The sequence below is a fragment of the Colletotrichum graminicola genome, assembly GCF_000149035.1.
Source record: "Colletotrichum graminicola M1.001 genomic scaffold supercont1.38, whole genome shotgun sequence".
NCBI lineage: Eukaryota > Fungi > Ascomycota > Sordariomycetes > Glomerellales > Glomerellaceae > Colletotrichum > Colletotrichum graminicola.
Window position 1 is genome coordinate 115058 of NW_007361042.1, and position 21096 is coordinate 136153.

The 21096-nt window shown below is 54.5% G+C and overlaps 7 protein-coding genes across 7 annotated transcripts; 5 read left to right on the plus strand and 2 right to left on the minus strand.

Annotated features, from left to right (window-relative positions):
• Positions 1-382: 382 nt before the first annotated feature.
• Positions 383-2291, plus strand: GLRG_08309 (cytochrome P450; the record flags this gene model as incomplete). Its single annotated transcript, XM_008098994.1, has 5 exons — positions 383-599; positions 811-1007; positions 1062-1420; positions 1493-2114; positions 2172-2291. The coding sequence occupies 5 exons, from the start codon at positions 383-385 to the stop codon at positions 2289-2291; spliced, it is 1515 nt and encodes a 504-aa protein (XP_008097185.1).
• Positions 2292-3246: 955 nt separating this feature from the next.
• On the plus strand, positions 3247-5238 carry GLRG_08310 (glycosyl hydrolase family 15; the record flags this gene model as incomplete). The annotated part of the gene is made up of 4 exons (XM_008098995.1): positions 3247-3445; positions 3493-3862; positions 3916-4371; positions 4425-5238. The coding sequence occupies 4 exons, from the start codon at positions 3247-3249 to the stop codon at positions 5236-5238; spliced, it is 1839 nt and encodes a 612-aa protein (XP_008097186.1).
• Positions 5239-5338: 100 nt separating this feature from the next.
• On the minus strand, positions 5339-7834 carry GLRG_08311 (fungal specific transcription factor domain-containing protein; the record flags this gene model as incomplete). Its single annotated transcript, XM_008098996.1, has 4 exons — positions 5339-6697; positions 6746-7228; positions 7281-7314; positions 7374-7834. The coding sequence occupies 4 exons, from the start codon at positions 7832-7834 to the stop codon at positions 5339-5341; spliced, it is 2337 nt and encodes a 778-aa protein (XP_008097187.1).
• Positions 7835-9189: 1355 nt separating this feature from the next.
• On the plus strand, positions 9190-11289 carry GLRG_08312 (major facilitator superfamily transporter; the record flags this gene model as incomplete). Its single annotated transcript, XM_008098997.1, has 5 exons — positions 9190-9734; positions 9796-9977; positions 10024-10105; positions 10161-10567; positions 10619-11289. The coding sequence occupies 5 exons, from the start codon at positions 9190-9192 to the stop codon at positions 11287-11289; spliced, it is 1887 nt and encodes a 628-aa protein (XP_008097188.1).
• A 1378-nt stretch (positions 11290-12667) lies between these two features.
• On the plus strand, positions 12668-14113 carry GLRG_08313 (C6 zinc finger domain-containing protein; the record flags this gene model as incomplete). Its single annotated transcript, XM_008098998.1, has 2 exons — positions 12668-13793; positions 13875-14113. The coding sequence occupies 2 exons, from the start codon at positions 12668-12670 to the stop codon at positions 14111-14113; spliced, it is 1365 nt and encodes a 454-aa protein (XP_008097189.1).
• Positions 14114-14700: 587 nt separating this feature from the next.
• GLRG_08314 (WD domain-containing protein) lies at positions 14701-16032 on the plus strand (the record flags this gene model as incomplete). The annotated part of the gene is made up of 2 exons (XM_008098999.1): positions 14701-14931; positions 14989-16032. 2 exons carry the CDS (start codon positions 14701-14703, stop codon positions 16030-16032), a joined length of 1275 nt encoding a protein of 424 aa, XP_008097190.1.
• A 512-nt stretch (positions 16033-16544) lies between these two features.
• GLRG_08315 (AARP2CN domain-containing protein) lies at positions 16545-20101 on the minus strand (the record flags this gene model as incomplete). Its single annotated transcript, XM_008099000.1, has 3 exons — positions 16545-19853; positions 19908-19978; positions 20035-20101. The coding sequence occupies 3 exons, from the start codon at positions 20099-20101 to the stop codon at positions 16545-16547; spliced, it is 3447 nt and encodes a 1148-aa protein (XP_008097191.1).
• Positions 20102-21096: the final 995 nt, after the last annotated feature.

Here is a 21096-nt window from a genome sequence, read left to right on the forward strand (position 1 = left end):
CCCCTGATAGCATTTTTTTTTGTTAGAAAGTCGAAGGGGGCAGCTTGGGCTTTATTTCCTCCTCAAGTTTTCCCATCGCTGCGACCGAGTGCTGCTGCTTCCTTTGGGGGTTTCTTTGCCGTGACCACCCACGCCTAAGACAAGGAAGGCGCCATCCTCCACCTACCTAGGTACTGCATTTACTTTTACGTGGCTTCCCGCCTTGAGCCCATCCATACCGTCGTTGCCCAAGCCCTCGCTACCCCATCCAAGCGGTTTTCTCTCTCTTCTCCTTCTCAACTCCCCTGACTCTTCTCAGCCCACAGTGGGATATTCCCGCTGTTTCATAGCCACCTCAGAGTTGGTCGTCCTTACACCAAAAAGCATACACCGAGACATCAAAATGGTCATCACCGAGCTCTCGGGCCACATCTGGAATCCACTCCTGCTGCTCGCTACAGTCCTCCTCGTATATCTCGGGACATTGAGCTACCGCTCATGGCACCGTCTCAGACACGTCCCTGGGCCACCAGGTGCTGCCTTCAGCAAGTGGTGGATGCTACGTAACACACTGGGTGGGCAGATGCATCTCGCTCTCAAGCGAGCCTGCGATGAATATGGTAAGTCCGTTCTCGCCGTCGACCCAATACATGGGGGGAAGCACGGGAGCCCGGCTCCCGTTTCTTAGCTGCCCAGCCGTGCGGTTTGTGCCGTGGGGAAAAGGGGATCAGGTCTCAGACACACATGCCGACGAAAATAACCATTGGGGAGAATCAGGAGGAACAACGTCGTCGTTTCGACAGGCTGCTGACAGAGAGCTTTGTGCTTTAGGCCCGGTCGTCCGCATCGGTCCCAATGACTTGGTAACCAATGACTCGGAGCTCCTTCGTCGTATGTGGGCTGTCCGCTCGCCATATTGCAAGGGCCCTTTCTACGACGCCGTCAGGTTCGACCCGACCAGAGATAACCTCATCTCCATGAGGGATGATCACGAGCACAATGAGAGGCGAGCCAAGATGGCTATCGGCGTGAGTTACGCCCTCCCGTCTCGATCCATTGTATTCTCTGACTCGATGGCATAGTACTCGGGCAAGGAGAACGAAGGGCTGGAAGCCACTATCGACAGACAGATACAGGCCTTCATTAGACTTATAGAGGAGCGATATGTCTCGACGCCTGGCTCCTTTCGTCCCATGGATTTGTGCAGAAAGGTCCAGTACCTCACGCTGGATATCATCACATCGCTGGCGTTTGGTTACCACTTCGGCTACGTCGAGCAAGACGCCGACGTCCACCAATACATCCGGATGACGGAGCGGAACATGCCCGTCATGATGACTCTGTCTGTATTTCCGCGACTGGCAAAGCTGCTGCAGTCTCCTCTATTCCGCCGCGCCATGCCGTCGGAACATGACCGGGTGGGATTCGGCAGGTTCATTGCGTGAGCCACCTCTTTCCCTATTTCGCCTTGGTATAGAAGAAGCGCTAACGACTTTTGGTTGATCGATGGTAGTGTTGCAAAGAAGGTGGTGGCCGAGAAATTGATGTCAGACATGACGACGAAGCGGCGAGACATGCTCGGGTCGTTCCTCGCACACGGCCTAACCCGAGAGGAGGCCGAGGGCGAGACACTGGTCCAGATCATAGCCGGATCCGACACAACAGCAACGGCGATCCGGATGACGATGCTGTATCTGATGACGTCTCCTTCATGTTACTCGAAGCTCGCCGAGGAGGTGCAAGAGGCGGCCCAGGCGGGTATCATCTCGTCACCCATCACCAGCCGAGAGGCTGGCGATCTCCGCTACCTCCAAGCCGTCATTAAAGAGGGCCTGCGGGTTTTCCCTCCCGTCACGGGTCTCATGTCGGCAACGGTGCCTAAGGGCGGGGACTTTATGCACGGCATGAGCATTCCCGAGGGCACTGATATTGGCTGGACGGCATTTGGCGTGCTCCGCTCCACGAAAGTGTACGGCTCAGACGCGGATGTCTTCCGGCCAGAGCGGTGGCTGGAGGCGGGTGAGGACCAGCTCAAGGCCATGATGGCGCAGTGGGAGTTGGTATTCAAGTACGGCAAGTGGCAGTGCCTGGGAAAGACGGTTGCTCTCATGGAGTTGAACAAAGTTTTTGTCGAAGTGAGTTATGCCAGGACCAAGGCCTCTACGATGAATGAAGTCGACTAACTTGCGTAGCTCCTTCGTCGGTTCGACTTTTCCCTCGTGGACCCTGCTATGCCCTGGAATTCGTTTTCGGCGGGAATCTTCATCCAGTCCGACCTCCTGGTGAGAGTGAGCAAGGCCCGTTCACCATAAGAGAGACGGTTGCACACATGGAATAAGTTACAAAGACTAGAGCCGAGAGGCACATGACGACCTATGAAGGGATGGCACTTACGGCTGAGGCAGATTGAAAATACAGAGCTCCTTCGTTGAAGTTGACATATCAGCCCGAGCAGGTTAAGATGCCCGTCACCTGCCGAAATCCCCATGTCGGTGATGCTAGCTCGCATGTAATAAAGACCCAAGGCTGAATGGCCGTGGATCCTGTCCATCTATCTCGTTGTATCCTAAGGTAGATGGAAGGTTTTCTGGGTTGGTTTGGACTCGGCGGCGACTCGTTGTTGCTGAAGATGCTGCGGCACCCCTACGGAAGAACGGGAAAGGCTGGAGCAGCACCGGTACGGCAAGATGGTGAAGCTGGGGAAAGTGACACCCCGCCAGGAGCCCTCAACTCAGCTACCTAGACAGGCGTTCTAGGTAGGTCATCCATCGCAGTTGGTTCGCGTGCATGCTTACTGCACGCCAGAGTTGGCCCTGCAACGGTGCATGCCGCGTTGTGCTGCTGCGCCAATGGCCGTCAAAGAAGGAAGGAGCTTGGGGCTTGGTGACTTTGCCGTCGTACCTATCCGTACTTGCTTGGGGAACCCTGCCCATGCAGTAACTTTTCTTCGGGAATGCCACTGTGCAGGAAAGGAAATGACGGCCCCACGACGAACCCCTTTCCCAGCTTAGTTCACATGCTGCCCCAAGGTCTCATCCCTGTCTTAGCACAAGTCTGAATGAACGACAGCGCGATGATGCCAGGAATAACATTTGCCTTAAACTATGACTGCATTGTGCCAAGGCGACCCCGGGGCTTCGCGATACAAACATGTCTCTGGGATAAGACTCCATCGGCGTCCGTGGAGAAAATCTTAATTGGGTATACCTCTCTTCTGTACAAAGCACCTCGATGCCTTGATCAGATTCCACTACAACAGCGACAGAGATGGCACTGAGATCAAGTCTTCTATGGTTCGCCGGCCTCGTTGCCAACGTCGCCGCAGCAGACGTCGATGCATTCATTTCCCAGCAAAGGGACATCGCTCTCAAAGGGGCTCTGAACAACATCGGTCCGAATGGCTCTCAGGTCCAAGGCGCCAGCGCTGGCATCGTCGTGGCCAGTCCATCCAAGAATGACCCTGACTGTGAGTTAGATTTCCCTTATGCCTCATTCTGTGTCTAATTCGATCAGATTTCTACACCTGGACGCGTGATGCCGCGTTGACAATGAAGGTGATCGTCGATGAGTTCATATTTGGTCGCAAGGAGCTCCAGGTCTACCTCGAAGACTACTACCGCTCTCAGGCTGTTTTGCAGACCATCACGAACCCCTCGGGATCCTTTTTACCGTCTGGACGTGGCCTCGGCGAAGCCAAGTATACTGTCGACGGCTCGCGCTTCAACGGCGCATGGGGTCGCCCGCAGAGAGACGGCCCGGCGTTGCGTGCCATTACTCTCATCACCTACTCCCGCTGGCTCGCAGAGAACGGCGAGCAAGCCAAAGCCAAAAATGTCATCTGGCCCATCATTGCCAATGACTTGTCCTACACCGGCCAGTACTGGTACGCCTCAGTACCTGCTTCGCGAGACCTTACTAGTGACTAACACGACGAAGGAACTCGACAGGCTTCGACCTCTGGGAAGAGGTCTCTGGCTCTAGCTTCTTCACAACTCAGAACCAGTACCGTGCCCTTGCTGAGGGTGCAGCCCTTGCGCAGTCTCTCGGTGTGAAGTGCACGGGGTGTGAGTTGGCACCCGACGTCTTGTGCTTCCTTCAGACGTTCTGGAACAGCAACGACGGTTACTACACCGCCAATATCAATACCCAAACTGAGCGCTCGGGCAAGGACGCAAACGTTATGCTTGGCTCTATTGCTGTCTTTGACGTGACTGCCAGCTGCGAAGACCCGTCCATTCAGCCATGCCACAGCCAATCTTTGAGCAACTTCAAGGTCTGGGTCGACTCTTTCCGCAACGCCAGTCTCTACCCCATCAACAAAGGTATTGCCCCAAACAAGGGCATTGCTCTTGGTCGCTACTCCGAGGACGTTTACTTTGATGGAAACCCTTGGTGAGTTGCTACTGGTTTAAACCTCAGAAAAGAGAATACTAACTTGTTGCTAGGTACCTCATTACCATCGGTGCCGCCGAGTTTCTTTACGATGTGGTGGCCCAGTGGAATGCGCAGGGACAGATTAAGGTTGATGCGACGTCGCGACCCTTCTTCGCCGACTTGTACCCACCTGTCAAGGAGGGAACCTACCAAAGGAGCAGCAACATCTCCGGCGCCTACGCTAGTATCACCGGCGCCGTCAAGGCATACGCCGATTCCTTCATCGAAATCGCACAAAAGTACACGCCCGCCAACGGCTCTCTCGCCGAGCAGTTCAACAAAATCACGGGCACCCCACTCTCGGCACGAGATCTCACATGGTCCTATGCATCTTTCGTCACTATGGCCGAGCGCCGCGCCGGCCTTTACCCTTCTAGCTGGGTGCCCGCCTCTTCTGAAGTACCAGCTGCCTGCGCCGCCACCTCGGTAACAGGCCTTTACGTCCCCGCCATTGCTGCCGGCGCCCCCAATGTGACAGGCTCTTGCACCATCGCTGTGTCCTTCCTCGTTAATGCCACGACCTACTATGGCGAGGAACTCTACGTTCTTGGTAACATCGCCGATCTCGGCTCCTGGAATGTGGAGAACGCGCAGCCCATGACGGCGTCCGGCTATACAGCCGAACGGCCGTTGTGGAACGTCGACGTCGAGCTGCCTGGTGGCCAGAACATTACATACCTCTACGTCAGGCGTCAGAACTGCAACCAGGGCTACATCTACGAGGAGAGGAACCGCACACTGGCGGTTCCTCCTTGCAATTCGACACAGAACCTGGTGGTAGACGACACTTGGACGGGGCGCCAGGGAACGAGTGGTAGTTGCTAGAATTGGCATGGTGTCGCTGGTATATAGAGGCATGAATTGTAATAGAGAGAAATTTTTCGTAACCACGCAAACGTTTTCTCCTCAAGACCTCAAGGCTCGCTTAGTTCCCAAACATGTTTCCGTCCGAGTTCCCCATCATGCCCGGCCCTCCTATGTTGTTGCCGTTCAAGGGAAAGCCTCCGAAGCCTCCCCCAAATGCCACATATGTGTCCATATCATACCCCTGCATCAAGTAACTCCAGTCCATGTCAACGACATCGCTCTCTGGCGCTGGTGGGCCGCTCATTGCCGGCGTCCCCGCACCCACGGACGGCGGCGTCATCATTATGTTCTGCGTCATTTGCATGGCCCCGAGCTGCGACGTGCTGTTGACCGGCACAGCTCGCGCTGTCTGTTGCGGGATGCCGGCGCCCATCTCCGCACCGGTCTGGCCGCTTCGCTGCTTCTTGCCCATTCTCTCCGCCCTCTGCCGGAGCCGCGTGATCCACATTGGCTCCTGCATCGGCTTGCCGATCTGCTGTTGCCCGGCCTCGTGTGCGTCCCAGGCCTTGATGAAAAGGTTGCCAAATGCGATGTGCATGGGGCTGTGTAGCGTGCTCATAAGGCCACGCCGCTCATGGTTCTCGGCGATAGCGTCCCACGCGCGCTCGACCATCGGTCCGGTAAGCCGGTGGCGCAGCTCCGTCACCAGGAACATGTACGCCGGGAATGGAAAATGCAGGTACGTGTACCACTTGTACCCCTGTAGGCTGTCGGCAGCTTGAACGATGTTGTCGTATTCGATCATCTGTATGGCTTCGAGGAAGAGAGTATCGCGCTCGTGGTCTGCCAATGTGCTCGCCTCGCCGTTGCCCATCCGCACGAGGAACGAAATCACGCGCATCTTGCACAGCGCCTGACGCGTCATGGTGAGAGTAAAGAAGTGTAGCGGGATCTTGGGATCGCACCACTTTAGGTATGTCCCCTCGATATGCGCGAAGAATCCATCGAGCGTGTAAGATTGGTCCTGGCCGGCCATGCGAACAGTCGGACCGGGGCGTGGCGCGGCAGACCCCAGGGCGCCGTCCTTGTCGCTGTGTCTTTGGGGATCCCGCATGCTGTCGATGTTGATAGCCATCGCGAGCTCCGTCCGGATGAGGACGAAAAGCATTTCCGTCACACCCTGGTGGGGCGTCGGGGCGTCTTTGCCATTGACGTGGAGGTCCGTGTCGTTAATATTCAAGGGTAGTTTGCAGTCCCCAGCTGTAGACAGGGCCGTCACAGTCGAGCCCGTCATCTCTCCTATCCGACGGTCGTAGCCTACAATCGTCCACCACAGCCGCCGCCTCTGCTCGACTTCATATGGTGACAGGCCAAACGCCGCAGCGTCTCGATGGAGACCCATTCGTTGAGCTATTCTCACGGCGATCCCGACAAGACAGAATATCTGGCGCGGGTCAACGAACATGCGGACCCCGATCTGATCTGTTAGATGATTCTTCCGGGTGCTGAGAATATGGCAACTTACCAAGTAGAGCATGTAAGCCTGGAGAACCATCGTATCGCTGGTGCGCATGAAGCCGGCATTGACCAAGGCTTGTTGGAGCCCTGTATGGAACCTGGAGAGGACGGTGGGCTTTGGTTCATTGAACATCTTTGCAACCTCAACGTCCTCGAGTGAGGTGACTGCCATGAGGTATATCGCAAACATAAGCGATTCGACGTTCTTGGGGATCTTCTCGAGGTTGGCGCTGGCCTCGATGATGAGGCCCTGAACCGTTGGTACATGTGTGATTTTTAGGAGGGGGTTGACATTGTTAATGTAGATCTGCCATAGTTGGAAGATCTGGATGGGCGACGGGTGGAGGTGCATCACCGACGCGTTGCGACTGCCTACGACAAACGGAAAGCCATCTTGGTTGTCATACATCTTGTCGAAAGCATGGTGGATCGTTGAACCATCAACCTCGTCTTCTGAAGAGTCTCTGAGTAGCTCCTCGCTAGCTCTGAACTGCAATGCAAGTCAGATGAGGTCCGTGAATGGGAGCAGAGGAGTGGCAAACCTCTTTGTGGAAAGGAAACCACTTGTTAAAGGGTCTAGATCAAAGGCCTGTTAGCACATGGCCAGTAGTAGAAAGAGGGGTAGGATTACGCACTTGTCGGATTGCGACCTTCGGCTCCCTGCAACGGAAGGGGATGTGCTCCCCTCGGGAGAGGTCTTGAGCCCTTCAAAGTCGTTCGCCAGGTCGGCATCGTCGTCGATCTGGTGGTCGTCGTCCATATGCACCGAGTTCCTATCCGAGGCCTTGAGATCCGCGGCGATGGGGTCGAACTTGACGCCATTCTCGGCTAACAGGTTCTCATATTTCTTGAGTCTGTCGACAAGATCCCGTTCTTGGAGCCGCTTCTTCCGCCGTCTGGGTGGTTGTGGTGGTATCACTCGACACTCTACCCGGGCCTTGACACAGTTGGCACACGGCTTGTTCTTGTCGCAGCGCACCTTTCGTTGCTGGCATAGCACACATGAGGTGCCCCTGGTAAGCTTCATGGCTGCCATGGGGTCGGGTTCGGGTGGAGGAACCCTCGTCGGGGATGGGAGCTGAGCTTCTCCCGGCATGGTGTTGTTATGTGGATGCTGTTGGTCTTTGACATGCGAAACGATGACACGCCAGCCGCCTTGCAGATGTCTTTGTCGGCTGGCTTGCTACCGATTCGGATCCGAGGGGGGACGTTGTAGGCGAAACGTTGACGGGATGAGGCATGTGTTTAACGAGACCCAATGAACAAGCAAGGGGAGCAAATGCCGCCAAGAGCTCGCCAAGGTTTCTCTGGGGGGGATGCAACCAAATGTGATTAAACAACAATGGACCTTTTGGTGGGGGTTTGTGTTACTGTCCGAGACACTGTCGAGGTGAGTAGGTATGCCGATGTGAGCGGAGGACTAGGAGAATGCCATCATAAGCTGCTGCGTAGTGTAACTGCGCCCAAAACAACCAGGCAAGAACGTGAAGAGGTGGGTAACAACGATAGACTTGAATCACATTTCGTACAGAGAGCGACGGTAATGTCAGAGTAAACGGATAGATGGGCATGCAGAGGCCTATGAGACGAACAATATGGTCGTGGTGTATCCAGTCCGGTGCTAGTGAGGCTCTTCGCCAGCTCGGGCCTGGTCTTTGATCACTTTCAGTGAGACCGCAAGGGCGAAACTCGACGGTGTGAGATGCTGTCTGAGAGAAAGAAGCACAAAACGACATGGGATACCCGCCCGGGACCGAACCATGTAGCATTAGTGCAGCTCAGCGCCTAGGGTCCAAGCCCACTTTTACTGGCTGGGCCCCCAGGCCTTATATAAGCCGGACATCTGGTCGGAGGTGCCCGAGTACCCGACGCTAGGCTCTAGGCGGTTAAACGACGCGCTCTCCCGGACACAACATCAACCTCCGGTGCCCGAGCAACGCCATGTCCGTAAACCGACAACAATGAATCGAACCAACTACGAGTCTCCTCTGGACATCCCCATCGGCCTCGATAAAAGCGGCCTTTTCATCTCGTCATGATTTCTATGCTGAGACATCTCTTTGAACTAGGACGGGCTGCTTATGAGCTTCGCTTCGCGTCGCGCGCTCGGCACCATGTGGACGCCATCGTCCACCGCGTCTCTGCCTGCAGAAGGCGCTACACTGGCCATATATAACGATAACCGTCCTGGTCGATACATCATTTAGCGCATTTCCTTCGTCAGCAGCCCAGCATCTAGTCCGAACGTGATCTGTAACCTGAGACCCGACCGTGCGCTCGAGAGTCCGGACGAACCTCTAGTTCCTCGTCTGTCCATTAATCAACAATTTCCCGCTTGCCAAGCCAAAACTTATCTGCATCTTGATTTTGTTTTGTTTACCCTTGTAGCTTCCTCGGAGTCTCGATTCTCATCTTTCTACTGTTGGCGCGCCGGGCTATACGACAATTGCAATGGTTGGTACAGCCGCGAAGCCCCTTGCGGGGGATGGCGCTGTCGAGAATCGCGAGATCGAGACGTCAAACAGCTCCACGCGGACTTTAACCCCCCGAGAGAGCGAAGAGCGCCAAGAGAAGAAGTCGGAAGAGAAGCCTTCCGAGGTCGAAATCGCGAGCGAGGCGCCAAAGGAAAAGCGGCCGCTCCAGTCATCGGCAATCTCGTCAAACGAGAGCCAACTAGATGTTTCGAAGCAGCCAGATATGGATGAGAAGGCTGACCTCGAGGGACCGCCGGCGATAGGTCCACCGGTTGAGGTGGATGAAGCCGAGGAAAACTTTAAGCCCAAGACCGTTACTTTCTGGCTTGTCATTCTATCCAACTTTGTGGCCATGTTTCTGGTCGCCCTAGATCGCACGATTATTGCAACGGCAATCCCTCGTATCACCGACGAATTCCAGAGCCTAGGCGATATTGGTTGGTACGGCTCGGCTTACATGCTGACAACCGCGGCTTCACAACTGGTTTTTGGTAGAATCTACAAATTCTACGATCTGAGAGTGTAAGTACATTGATTTGGGCGGGTGAGGGGAGGAAGGCATCCGCTGACAACAGGAAACTAGGTCATTCTTGAGCAGCATCCTAATTTTTGAAATCGGTTCCCTCATTTGTGGTGTTGCGCCGAGTTCCCCGGTGCTCATTGCGGGTAGAGCCGTTGCCGGCGTCGGCTCGGCTGGTATATTCACAGGCGCTATGATGGTCATGATCCCCATGATCCCGTTGCACAAGCGACCGATGTTTCAAGGTAGGATTGATCTCATTACCATATAGACATGCGCTGACAAACAAAGGAATTTTCGGTATGGTGTTTGGCCTGGCCTCTGTGATAGGCCCCTTGGTTGGTGGTGGTTTCACAGGCACTGTTACCTGGAGGTACGTCGTCCTTTGAACCCTTGTGACTGGAGAAAGACTTACCATACATATGCAGATGGTGCTTCTACATCAACCTTCCCGTGGGAGGCGTAGCCTTTTTATTTCTTTTCTTCATGCTCAGGGCACCCAAGCGACAGGCCCAGGAGCCGGTGACGCTGTACCAGCACTTCAAGCGACTCGACCCCCTGGGGACGTTGTTTTTCCTCCCGTCCATTGTGTCCCTCCTCTTGGCGTTGGAGTGGGGTGGTTCTGAATACGAGTGGAACGACGGCCGCATCATTGCCCTCTTCGTTGTGTTCGGTGTTGGTTTTGCTGCATTCGCTGCAGTACAGGTCCTCATGCCCAAAACAGCCACGGTTCCCCTCAGAATCATCAAGCAGAGGACGATGCTGGCCGGTGCCTTCTTTATGCTCTTTCTGGCTGGCTCTATGATGCTGGCAGTATACTACCTGCCCATTTGGTGTAAGTGACGATGATTGTCTAATGCAGATAACAAGTTGACACAGCCCATAGTCCAGGCCGTTCAGGGGGCCGATCCTGTCAATTCAGGAATCTATACCATACCACTGGTTCTCAGCATCGTCGTGTCTTCCATCATATCGGGCGGGACGACGCAGAAAATTGGGTACTACGTGCCGTCTATGATCCTCTGCCCATGCATCATGTCCGTGGGTCTTGGTCTAATGAGCACATTCCAGCCAGGCATCAGCTCGGGGCATTGGATCGGATACCAGTTCCTGACCGGATTCGGCCTTGGATTTGGTATGCAGACTGTCGGACTCGCGGTGCAGGCAGTGCTGCCCAAAGAAGATGTGTCAACGGGCGTCTCGATCAGTTTCTTTGCTCAGCAGCTGGGGGCGGCTGTGTTCGTCTCGGTTGGACAATCCATTCTTAGCAACTTGCTGGTGTCTGAGCTGTCGGGAATACCTGGCTTGCCAGCTCAAGCCATCGTCAAAACCGGTGCCACCAACTTGCACAAGGCTGTTCCGGCCGAGTTTCTCGGCGACGTCGTCCGGGCTTACAACTACGCCTGCACGCGGATCTTCCTTGCCGGTATGGCGCTGTCCCTGGCGACGCTCATCTGTGCGCTTTGTATGGAGTGGAAGAATATCAAGAAGAACAAGCAGCAGCAGCGGGCTAGGCAACGTGCGAGTCAGTTGAGACCAGGGGACATGGGGGCGTGAGGGGAGAAGTAATGATGGTGAATGGACAACAGGGGAAAGATAACACATAAACGATATTGCATTGAACGGTATTTGATAAACACATCTCCCCTCCTTGTCCAACAGCCACACGGTTGAGACCCAAAAGGCGTCTACATCCCGAATCGGCGGATGGGATGAGTAAGGGACAGAGACGAAGGATCAGTGATCGGCATCACAGTTGGTCACGGAGAAGTGCGAGAGAGATGGGAGCACAATTGCGGGGCAACACAAACGCCGGCCGAGACACATTCCGCCAATGCTGAGGAGGAACAGGTCCCAGACAGACTACCGCATTAACGTTGTTTCCATCTCTACAATCCCCAGCGCCTCCCAGAGAAAAGGACATTCCTCCCAGGCAACAGGCATTGAGGACCCAGTCTTTGTCGGGGAAATCGGAGTGACTCCGATAGGAGAAGCCCCACTCCATGTACCTACCTACCTACCTACCTACCAAGAGATGATGAGTCCGGGGCTTGCTTCGTTCTCGGCCCAGTTCGTCTTCCTCATAGCAGCTGCGAGACTTCCCAATTAATACTTCTCGTCCCAACCAAGCTTACATGCAAGGCTGGCTGTCCCTCTATCCTCTGGCCACAGCCCCCAACCAGCTTAGCCTAGGTTGTCCTTGGCTTTAATTCAACCTCGTTCTGTGAAGACCACCAACGCCGGCTTTAGTTTGCACGTTCTTGGCGACATAGCAGTCGACTACCAGCTCCAACCCCGCCCGCCTACGCAGCATTCCCGGGTATTTATAGGCAAGAGGAGCACTGCTTCAGCCCCTCCAAAGCTGACATGTCTAATTAATAGGTGCATGTCCTCATCAGTTTGTGCTAACGCACGTCCATCATCGAGTCTCTTGAAGATTGAGCGGCTGCGAGAGATGGGTCTGACGCTGATCGTTAACCGTCGCTTAGTCTAGACTCCATTTCTTATCCGCCAGCCCTAAGCCGAGTATCACTGCGCCAATCACCGGATTTTGTTCTGTCTAGTAACTCTCATTGGCTCAATGGCGCCCATGCTGTATGCCGATAGAGATATCATGGTGACGCCGGAGCAGCAGACCGCTCCCGCGAAACGAAAGAGGGCAAGTAAGCCCAAAGTTCGTACGGGCTGCCTGACCTGGTAAGTTGATACAAGCTCATCCAACCCTCACCGACAGAAGTTGACTTCGCCGTAGCAAGTAAGACATGCTGTTTCCGTGACAAAGCTCTGTCGAAAGCTTTTTGCCTTGTTGTCTTCTGCTTTTTCTCTTGTCTAATATTTTCTTTGCAGAATCAGACGTGTCAAATGCGGAGAGGAACGCCCTGCTTGTGTGCGGTGCACTTCTACTGGACGCGGCTGCGATGGTTACGACAAGGCCATGCCGCCTCGTTTCAGAGATGCTGCTGACATCTCTGGGCCTGTCCAGGAACGCTGGCTGCAGGCTTCGCCTGAAAGCCAGGCTCTGCATATCTCGCGCCCTATACTTGCTGACATCGACGGAACACGAGTAGAGCGTCTCTACTTCCACCGGTTCCGACGCGTGGCAGAGGCAGGTCTCTGCAACCACGTCACGAACCTCACCAGCTTCTGGAGCAGGCTCGCCCCGCAGCTTAGCCATTCCAATGAGGCTGTGAAGCATGCCATCGTTGCCCTTGGCTCTGCATTCCACATATATCAGACGGCACCCCCGCCAGGCGGGGGGGAGGCAATACCACGCGAGCTTGAAATTTTTACGATCCAGCAATATAACACCGCCATGTCAAAGCTCTCGAGCTATGCCAATGTGCCAATGGAAGACAGGATTAACGTCATACTGCTGTGTTGCGTGTCGTTTCTATGTATCGAGGCGCTGCGCAATAACTGGCGGGCGGCCCTGACACACCTCTCAAATGGCCTGCGCATCATTGAGAGCCTGCCCATGAGCACGCTCAACAAGCTGCGGGATTCGTTGCCGTCTCATCGCAGTTCAAGTGCCACGAAGAGCATGTTGGGGATGGACTATATACTCAGACTGTTCGCCACCTGGGAGATTTCCTGTGCGATGTTCGCCGAGAACTTTAAACCTGTCATCTCTATCAAGTTATACGAGGGACGTGAATTTGACGATACGCCCCTGGAAGAGTTCGAGACCATCATACAAGCCCACCAGGCCATTGTACAGTACACTCGCGATGTGTTTGCCTTGGTTTGGAAAACTCGGAAGCATCAAGGCGACGACGAGTTTTGGTCTTGGCCGCTTCCACGTCGCCAACATGAGATATTAATGGGAAGAGGTGAATCCCTGACCGGCCTCTTCGAGCGGTTCATGGAACGACCCGAAGCTCCTGCAAGCGGCACGAAAGAGTACTACTCCGTCTGTCTAGACATGCTCCATTACAAATGTGCACGACTGCTGTGTCATACACTTCACCAGAAGCCCTATCAAAGACAGCAATCACCGGGCATCGTAGCTCAGCACGCCGATTTGGTATCGATAGCTGCCCTCCTGTACCGGGGGCTAGCTGGTAAGCAACGGCAACTGGACACGCTACCTCGGTCTTTCACACTTGACATTGGAATTATCCCGCCTCTATACTTTGTCTTAGTCTCTTGCCAAGACCCGATGGTGCAGGAAAGTGCTCTTGCTATTCTGCAAGACTACCCTCAAAGGGAGAACCTGTGGGACGGCAACTTGGTGCATAGCCTGCTGGTTGCCGTCGAGAATGCCAATTACAGACCGGCACATCTCTTGGAGGAGCCCCCTCATTCATTGGCATTTGGGAAAGGAATACCAGCTTTATATGAGAAGCTGCATGAGCCGCACATTCAGGCTGATGGAAATTGAGATGGAATCTGGCAGCGATTTGCAGATCCCAACAATGGATTGGGCGTGGTTGGAGTCGTGTTGGGCAATGAGGCGAGCGAGCAGCTGCTCGAAAATGAAGCTATAGAGCCAGGAATCAAATCCATCGATCTCGATCGTCCGTCCTGCTTTGTCCGCTGTGGGTCGACTCATTGTCTTCGACAGCTCACGCCAGAAGAAAGGCAAAATCACTGAAAAGATCGACATGAAACTAAAGTAAGTATAGGAAAGGCCCGGTAGACGTGCTGCACCCTGCGTCACGTTCCATTTTGAGCAGGCGGACCTAAAAGACATGGGGGTAAAAGTGTCTATACCTTTACCTTCTCTATGTTCACCAAAAGTGGCCGAATAAACTGCGTAGGTAACGCGTCGTTATGTATGGTTGTAAATAAGATGATGGGTACGTATCTTTTTCTCAGTTTGCGGGGCAAACACCGAGGAACAGCTTGCTTCCCTTGAGCTACAGTCCAACCAGTTACAACACCAAGCTGCGCGACCTTGCTGCACGAGCTATTGCAACCCTGCGCCTCATATTAATCGACCACTTCAAGCCTTTTCAATGGTGCAAGATGGCGGCGTTTCCTCATGATATACCTGCGATTGCCGATGAAAAAACGGGGTTTGACCTCAATGTTCAGCATGGGCACCATGACCTTGTTCAAGCGGTAGCATTCAACGCCTATGGCGACCGCTGCGCAACAGGCTCTGTCGACGGAAAGATCAAGGTCTTCAACCGGCACAAGGATGGCATCTGGCATCATTGCGATACTTGGGGTGCACACGGAGGAGAGATCTTGGAGGTACGGAGGGCTTCCTGCCCCGTATGTACGCTTAACTGACCGTACTTCCTCGCACAGCTCCAATGGCTACCCCCGACCGTCTACCCAAACCTCATCGCGTCCCTCGGCATAGAAGGCCGCTTCAAGCTGTGGGCGGAAGATCCGTCAGCAGCACCGGGCCGCCGCTTCAGCGCTAGCAACCGTGCGACGACGAGTAAGGCCGCCTACGAGATGCGATCCGCTAAATTCCCCTATCGCTCCTTTTCCATGAAGCACAACGAGGAGACGCGGCACACCTATCTCGCCCTGCTCGCTTCCGACGGCCGTCTGGTGGTGTATGAAAATGAACAGCCCGAAAATATGTCCGAATATACGGCTATCGACGAGTTCAGCGTCTGCCCGAAGCCGAGCCGCGGCGAAGAGATCAGCTTCAAGGTGCGCTTCGACCCGAACCCGGACCCGTGCTACAATGCCCTACGAGCAGGAGTGTCTAGCGACTCGCTGGGACTGGTTGTCGCCGGTATGTCGTCGGTCAAGATATACCGTTCCAGAGACATCATTGCGACATCGTACGGCGTACCCCAGACACAGCGCGAGTTCTACCTTGCGGTGGAAGTGGGTGTCCACCGCGGCCTCGTCCGGGATGTAGCGTGGGCGCCGGGGAACATCAGGGGATACGACACCGTCGCGACGGCCTGCCAGGACGGGTTCGTCCGTGTTTTCCGGATCGACACGCCGCACTTGCCTGATGACGGTAAGACGTGGTTCACGACGGAGCTCATGAAGCACGAGAACCACCACGCAGAGGCGTCGTCGAAGGCGGGACAGCCACATGATAAGCACCTCCAGTCGGGTCTCACTGTCAGCCTGGCCAAGTCCGGCTCGCATGCAGAGCGGCACTTTTCGGGGCAGCCGGGGCAGGTGAAGCACATCTTCAAGGAGGTCGCGAAGCTTGACAGCCACCGCACACCCGTCTGGCGGGTTGGCTTTGACGACGACGGTCAGATTTTGGCCAGCACCGGAGATGACGGAAAGCTCGTTTGTTACCGCCAGACCCCGAGTGGGACGTGGGCAAAGAGTTCGGAACTGGCCATGGTGAAGACAAGGATGGCGACGCCTTGAAAAAAAAAAAAAAAGTACGAAGCAGCACTGTACTATCAAGTATAGACGATAAACAGATGACCAGCACCAGTGTCTGGCCGACAGAACGGCAATGTCGTTTGGCACGGTTGAAGGGACAAGGAAGGATGCACACATCGTTCCATTCACTGAGGACCCCGAACTTGCTGTCAAGGTGTCAAAAAGGTTGTTTGGCTTGTCAAATGTACCGGGCACCAGCAAGACCAATCTTTGACCTGTTTGTCCTAGGTTCGACTTTTTACCATCATCGACGCCATCAATGACGAGAAGCCGCAGGACGGGCTTCGCATATCAACCCAGGGGAGCACGATAAACCGTCAGGGAACAGTTAGCATGTACAAGGAAATGATTTTAATGTTAGATACCCAATTGAGAGACTTCACAGCCTGCGCCGTCTCAAGTAGATGATTACCGAGTGCCCTTGATTACACACACCCTACAATCTGTAGGTTGTTTCGTAGCCTTCCAACTCATCTTCCCTCTCGTACGATCATCTACTTTCTGCGCTTCTGGCCACCACCACCAGCCCCTTCGTCGGGTGCCTGGCGCTTACGCCCATTTTTGCGCCAAAATTCTTTGCTTTCCTTCTTCTCCCTCGCCTCCTTCTTTTCCTCGGACTCAGCCAGCTTCTTGCGGTACTCCGCGCGCTTCTCCTCCTTCTTGGCTGCGCGCTTGGCCACCTTGTCATTACGGATCGTCGACAGCTGCTGCAGCAGGTTGCGGGCTGTCTTCTCCTCCTTGGTCAAGACGACGGCGCGCTTCTGCATATATGTGTCCTTCTTCTGCTTGCGCGCCTGGACGATCTGCGACTTGAAGGGCAGCTCGGCGGCAAGCGCCCGAGGCACACGCAACGGGTTGAAGTGACGTGTCTCGCGCTCAATCTTGCGGTATTGGCTGTTCTTCTGCAACGGTGTCTCGATGCCCTCAGCTCTGCGCACCTCGCCTGTCAGCCGCATTGCCTGCCAGCCGATCAGGTTTGTCACGGGGTTATAGAAGCGGTGTGGCTTGATCGGGTACCACGCGCGCAGAAACACAATGTCGCTGTATAGGATTTTGTCCTCGAAGGTGGCGCGGAAGTGTCCCTCGGGCTTGGAGAGTGCGCGCTTGATCTGACCGCGCACACCAGATACCGTCTTGATGGACGCACCCTCGAACTTGGCAATTTCGAGCGACGTGTTAAACATGCCCTTGATGAAAGCAGTGTTCTTGTGGATCTTGTCCGCCGTACCCGTGAGCTTGAGCTTCTTGACGATTTCGGTCGACTCATCAACGCTGAGCACCGTGCCCGTCGCCGCTATCCGGAAGCCCGGGTTCGCTGACGAGAAGGACTGAAAACACACGAAGCCCGTGTTAGGCGCGATAAGCGGGCCGTAAATGGTGCCGAAGCAGTGCATATGTTCCGGCGTGTATTTGAGCATGCGGTTTCTTGTTCTCGAATCCGAAATGCTGTAGATGGGCAGTGTCTGGAACCGCCGCCAGCCGAGGGAGAAGATCAATGGGTCGTTGGTCTTGAGGATCTTCTTGTGCCAGCGGTGCTTCTTGATGCGCACCTGGACGAACCCGAAACGGTCCTCGGTGGGCGACAGACCACCAAGGATGATGGGGTTGCGGGGGTTGAACTTGGTGACAAACTCTGACGGAACGCCCTCAAGAACAATCTTGGCGTACTTGCCAGCTCGGTAGCCCTCGACAGCAGTCCTTTGCCTCTCGTCGAGCGTCTCAAACTCGGCCTTGTTGATGTCGAGTTGTTTCTGGATCACCGCCTTTTGTGCCTCGTACCAATCGTCCTCTCCAAACTCCTGGTCGCCACCTTCTCGCCGGGCGTTGGCCTTGTCGTTCATGAACCCCTCCCTGTCTTCCTCCTCGAAGCGTAACTTGAGCTCTTCTTTACGCTTCGCATTCTTTTCACGCTCGTCATCAAAAGCTTCTTCGGCAGGCTCTTGCTCGGCAGAGTTTTCGGCTCCGTGCTGTTCACCCGTCTCAAGATCCTCGAAGACACCGTCGCCTTCGTCGTCCTCCCCTTCGTCGTCGATGCCGTCAAACTCATCTTCCTCATCACCGTCGTCTTCTTCGTCATCACGCAGTCCTGCGGTGGTGAAACGCTTCCTCAGGGCCTCGACGTTTGCAGCTTGTGACCACTTCGCCGCCAGATCCTCGTAATCATACTGCGGTATCGATCTGTCCTCCACCTTATCTTCTTTGTCCTGCTTGGACTTTTGGAAGAAGTCGTCTTCTTCATCCGCTTCAATGTCCTCCTCATCTTGGTCGTTACCTCGCCATTTTTGTAGTGCCTCCTCTGGTGTCAAGGAGTCTTCGTACATGTACCTGGCCAGGTCCGGTGTATGGTATGAACGCCGTTTTCCGTGGAGCTTCTTTGCACGCTCCGCCATATTTTCCTTCCACTTCATGGCGGCAGCCTCCTCGTCTGAGTTGAAGTCTGAATCGTCCATACCCTCGTCATCTTCATCTCCGTCCTCCAGCCCCGATAACGAACCAAGATCGGAGTCACTATCGGCAAAGGCAATGTCGTCTTCATCGGCCTCCTTCTCAGTGTTCTTTCTGAACATCTTGCCCAGCTTGCCTTCGCTGAACTCCTCCTCAACATCGGACTCGCCGTCCTCTTCGCCGCTAACAAAGCCCTCGTCATCAACCTCGACTTCGGAATCATCGTCACGGTCGGCGAAGCGTGCGTGTCTGTGAGTCTTTCTGCCAGTGTCCTCCTCCTCGGGGACCTGTTTGATTTGCTCACCTCCCTTGAAGAGCTGTACACCCTCCTCAGTCTGGCCCAAAAGTCTCCGCTCGCCTTGCAGTCCAACGATAAGCTCCTCACCCTCACCCATCTCGCCTTCCTCGGCGTCCCTGTCGAATGTGAATCCTTTTTCTCTGGTGATCCAAATGGCGTCACCGTCAATTTTAAGACCACTGCGGTCAGACATGGGTGCATGCAGCTTCTTCTCCTTTTCGTCCAGGCGCCGCCGCGTCGTCTTGCCGGTAACCTTGGCAATGGCTTGCTCCATGGCCGGGGTAGGGCAAGGATCCGGGAGGACTTCCAGGTTCGCGACAGTGAAGTCGCCAAGACCTGGGACATGGATCCTCTGTCCTTGGGAGGCGAAATTGGTGCCACGCAGGTAGCCCGACAACACAACTGAACGGTCGCACTTGGGGTCCTCCTCAATCTTTGTGGGGTGGGTGATGTCTCGGTAGCTGTCGATAATGGTATACGGATGCGAGTTGCGCCAAATTAAGGGTCGAGGGTTCTTCATGACGGACAGGAAGCGCGAGAGGTTGTGGACTTCACGGTCGGGGTATCGGCCGTTCATGACTCCGGAAAGATAGAAGAGGTGCGCGCCCTGATATAACTCGCTCCACAATCTCCTCTTGAGCCGCTTCTTCGCATCTTTCAAGGCTTGGGGCTTCCGGAAGAGATCGAGATGCGTAAGGATACCGAAGACATTACCAGGCATGCCGGTGGCGGCAAGGATGTTGAGAAACTCCATTGTCTCCATCTCAAAGCCGTAGTTTCCGTCGATCATTAGCAGAACAATGTCTGCTATCTTGGCCATGTCGACCATCGCCTCAAGCTCATTGGGACACTCGACAAAGGTCAATCGCTGCTTCTTGGAGGTGACAACCGTGATGGGGCCTTGGGGGTCGGATAGTGTCTCCTTCGCGTATCTTCTAATCAGAGACTTGAGCAGTGTCGTCTTGCCGACACCAGGGGGTCCGACAATGGTGACCAGCCTCGGGGGCGGCTCATCGGGAAGGCGATCGACTTGGGGAACATGGAAACGTCTTTCCTTGATCTGTTTGAATGTATACGTTAGTCATTGTGTAGGGGCTTTGAGGAGGATGCGTACATCTGAAGATCTTGCGGCAGATCTGGCAAGCTTTCCGGGGTTGGAGAAGGCAAAGGCCTTTGGGTTTTTCTCTGGATGGCTATTAGTAGTGCGAACTGACAAACTCAGCAGCACAGAAGCAACCTACCCCCAGTGTGCTGCTTGTTCTTCTTGTCCTTGGACTTGCGATGAGGCTTGTGTACTTGGTCCTCCATGGTGGCGTTAAGGGAACCCAACTGTGTTGGGAGATCCTGCAACTGCACGACAAAAGACGGGCTCCGGTGGTTTTTTTCTTCTTGCTTTTTTGCCTCTGGTTCGCGACTCGGCGCAGCGATTCAAAAATTTGTTGCGGGTCGGGTTTATCTAATCTGTTTATCGATAATGTATAGGCCCCACAGGTCTCTATGCATCGTTGGTGTTATTATTAGGTACCTACCGTACCTATCTAGGTACCTATGTAACTATTTTACCCCTCGTCCCCGTGCCCCTCCTCTTGGTCAACTGTCTGCGACATGACCGACCGCCTACCTAGTAGGTTATTTGATAAGAAAGAGGATAGACGAAAGCAGGCCACAGGATAATGTCTGCCTTCTTAACCATCTTAGAGAGCTACATCAGTGAGCCATCATTATCATTATCATTAGTTTTAGAGAAAAACTTCCCCTCGGCTGACCACGAGTAAAGCATTAGCAGCCTGAAACACTGAAAACAGCCTTCATGAAGACAACAGTTTTTCTGGTACGATAACCGTTATGATTGCAGCCGCAGTCAGCAATGAGGGCTTCGCCGATGACGACGAACATTTATCGGCAAGATGATTACAGTTGACTAGGGGGGGGCATTGATTGGTGTTTGTAGCAAGTCACAAGACAGTCGTCGACTCCGCAATCTATGTGGGATGCGTGAAGAACAAGATGCATGAAACACCAGATCTGGTTGGTAAGGCTCTTATCGGGGTCGGAGACATTTGAGAGAGGGTACGATGAAAGGGATGCGCCCATGCGGCCAGCGAACGATACAGCTTCTCGCTCTTTACCTAGGTACTTGGGTTGCTGGGTGGATACAATACCTAGGGAGGTGGAAGTGCCGTCAGCCATCTTACGCACCTCGACGATAGACGCGCACAATCCTGGAGATGACGTATTTCGAGGAGTGGGACGGGACTTCTCAGGGCCACATACCTACCTAGAACACAGACGAATCGCCGTAC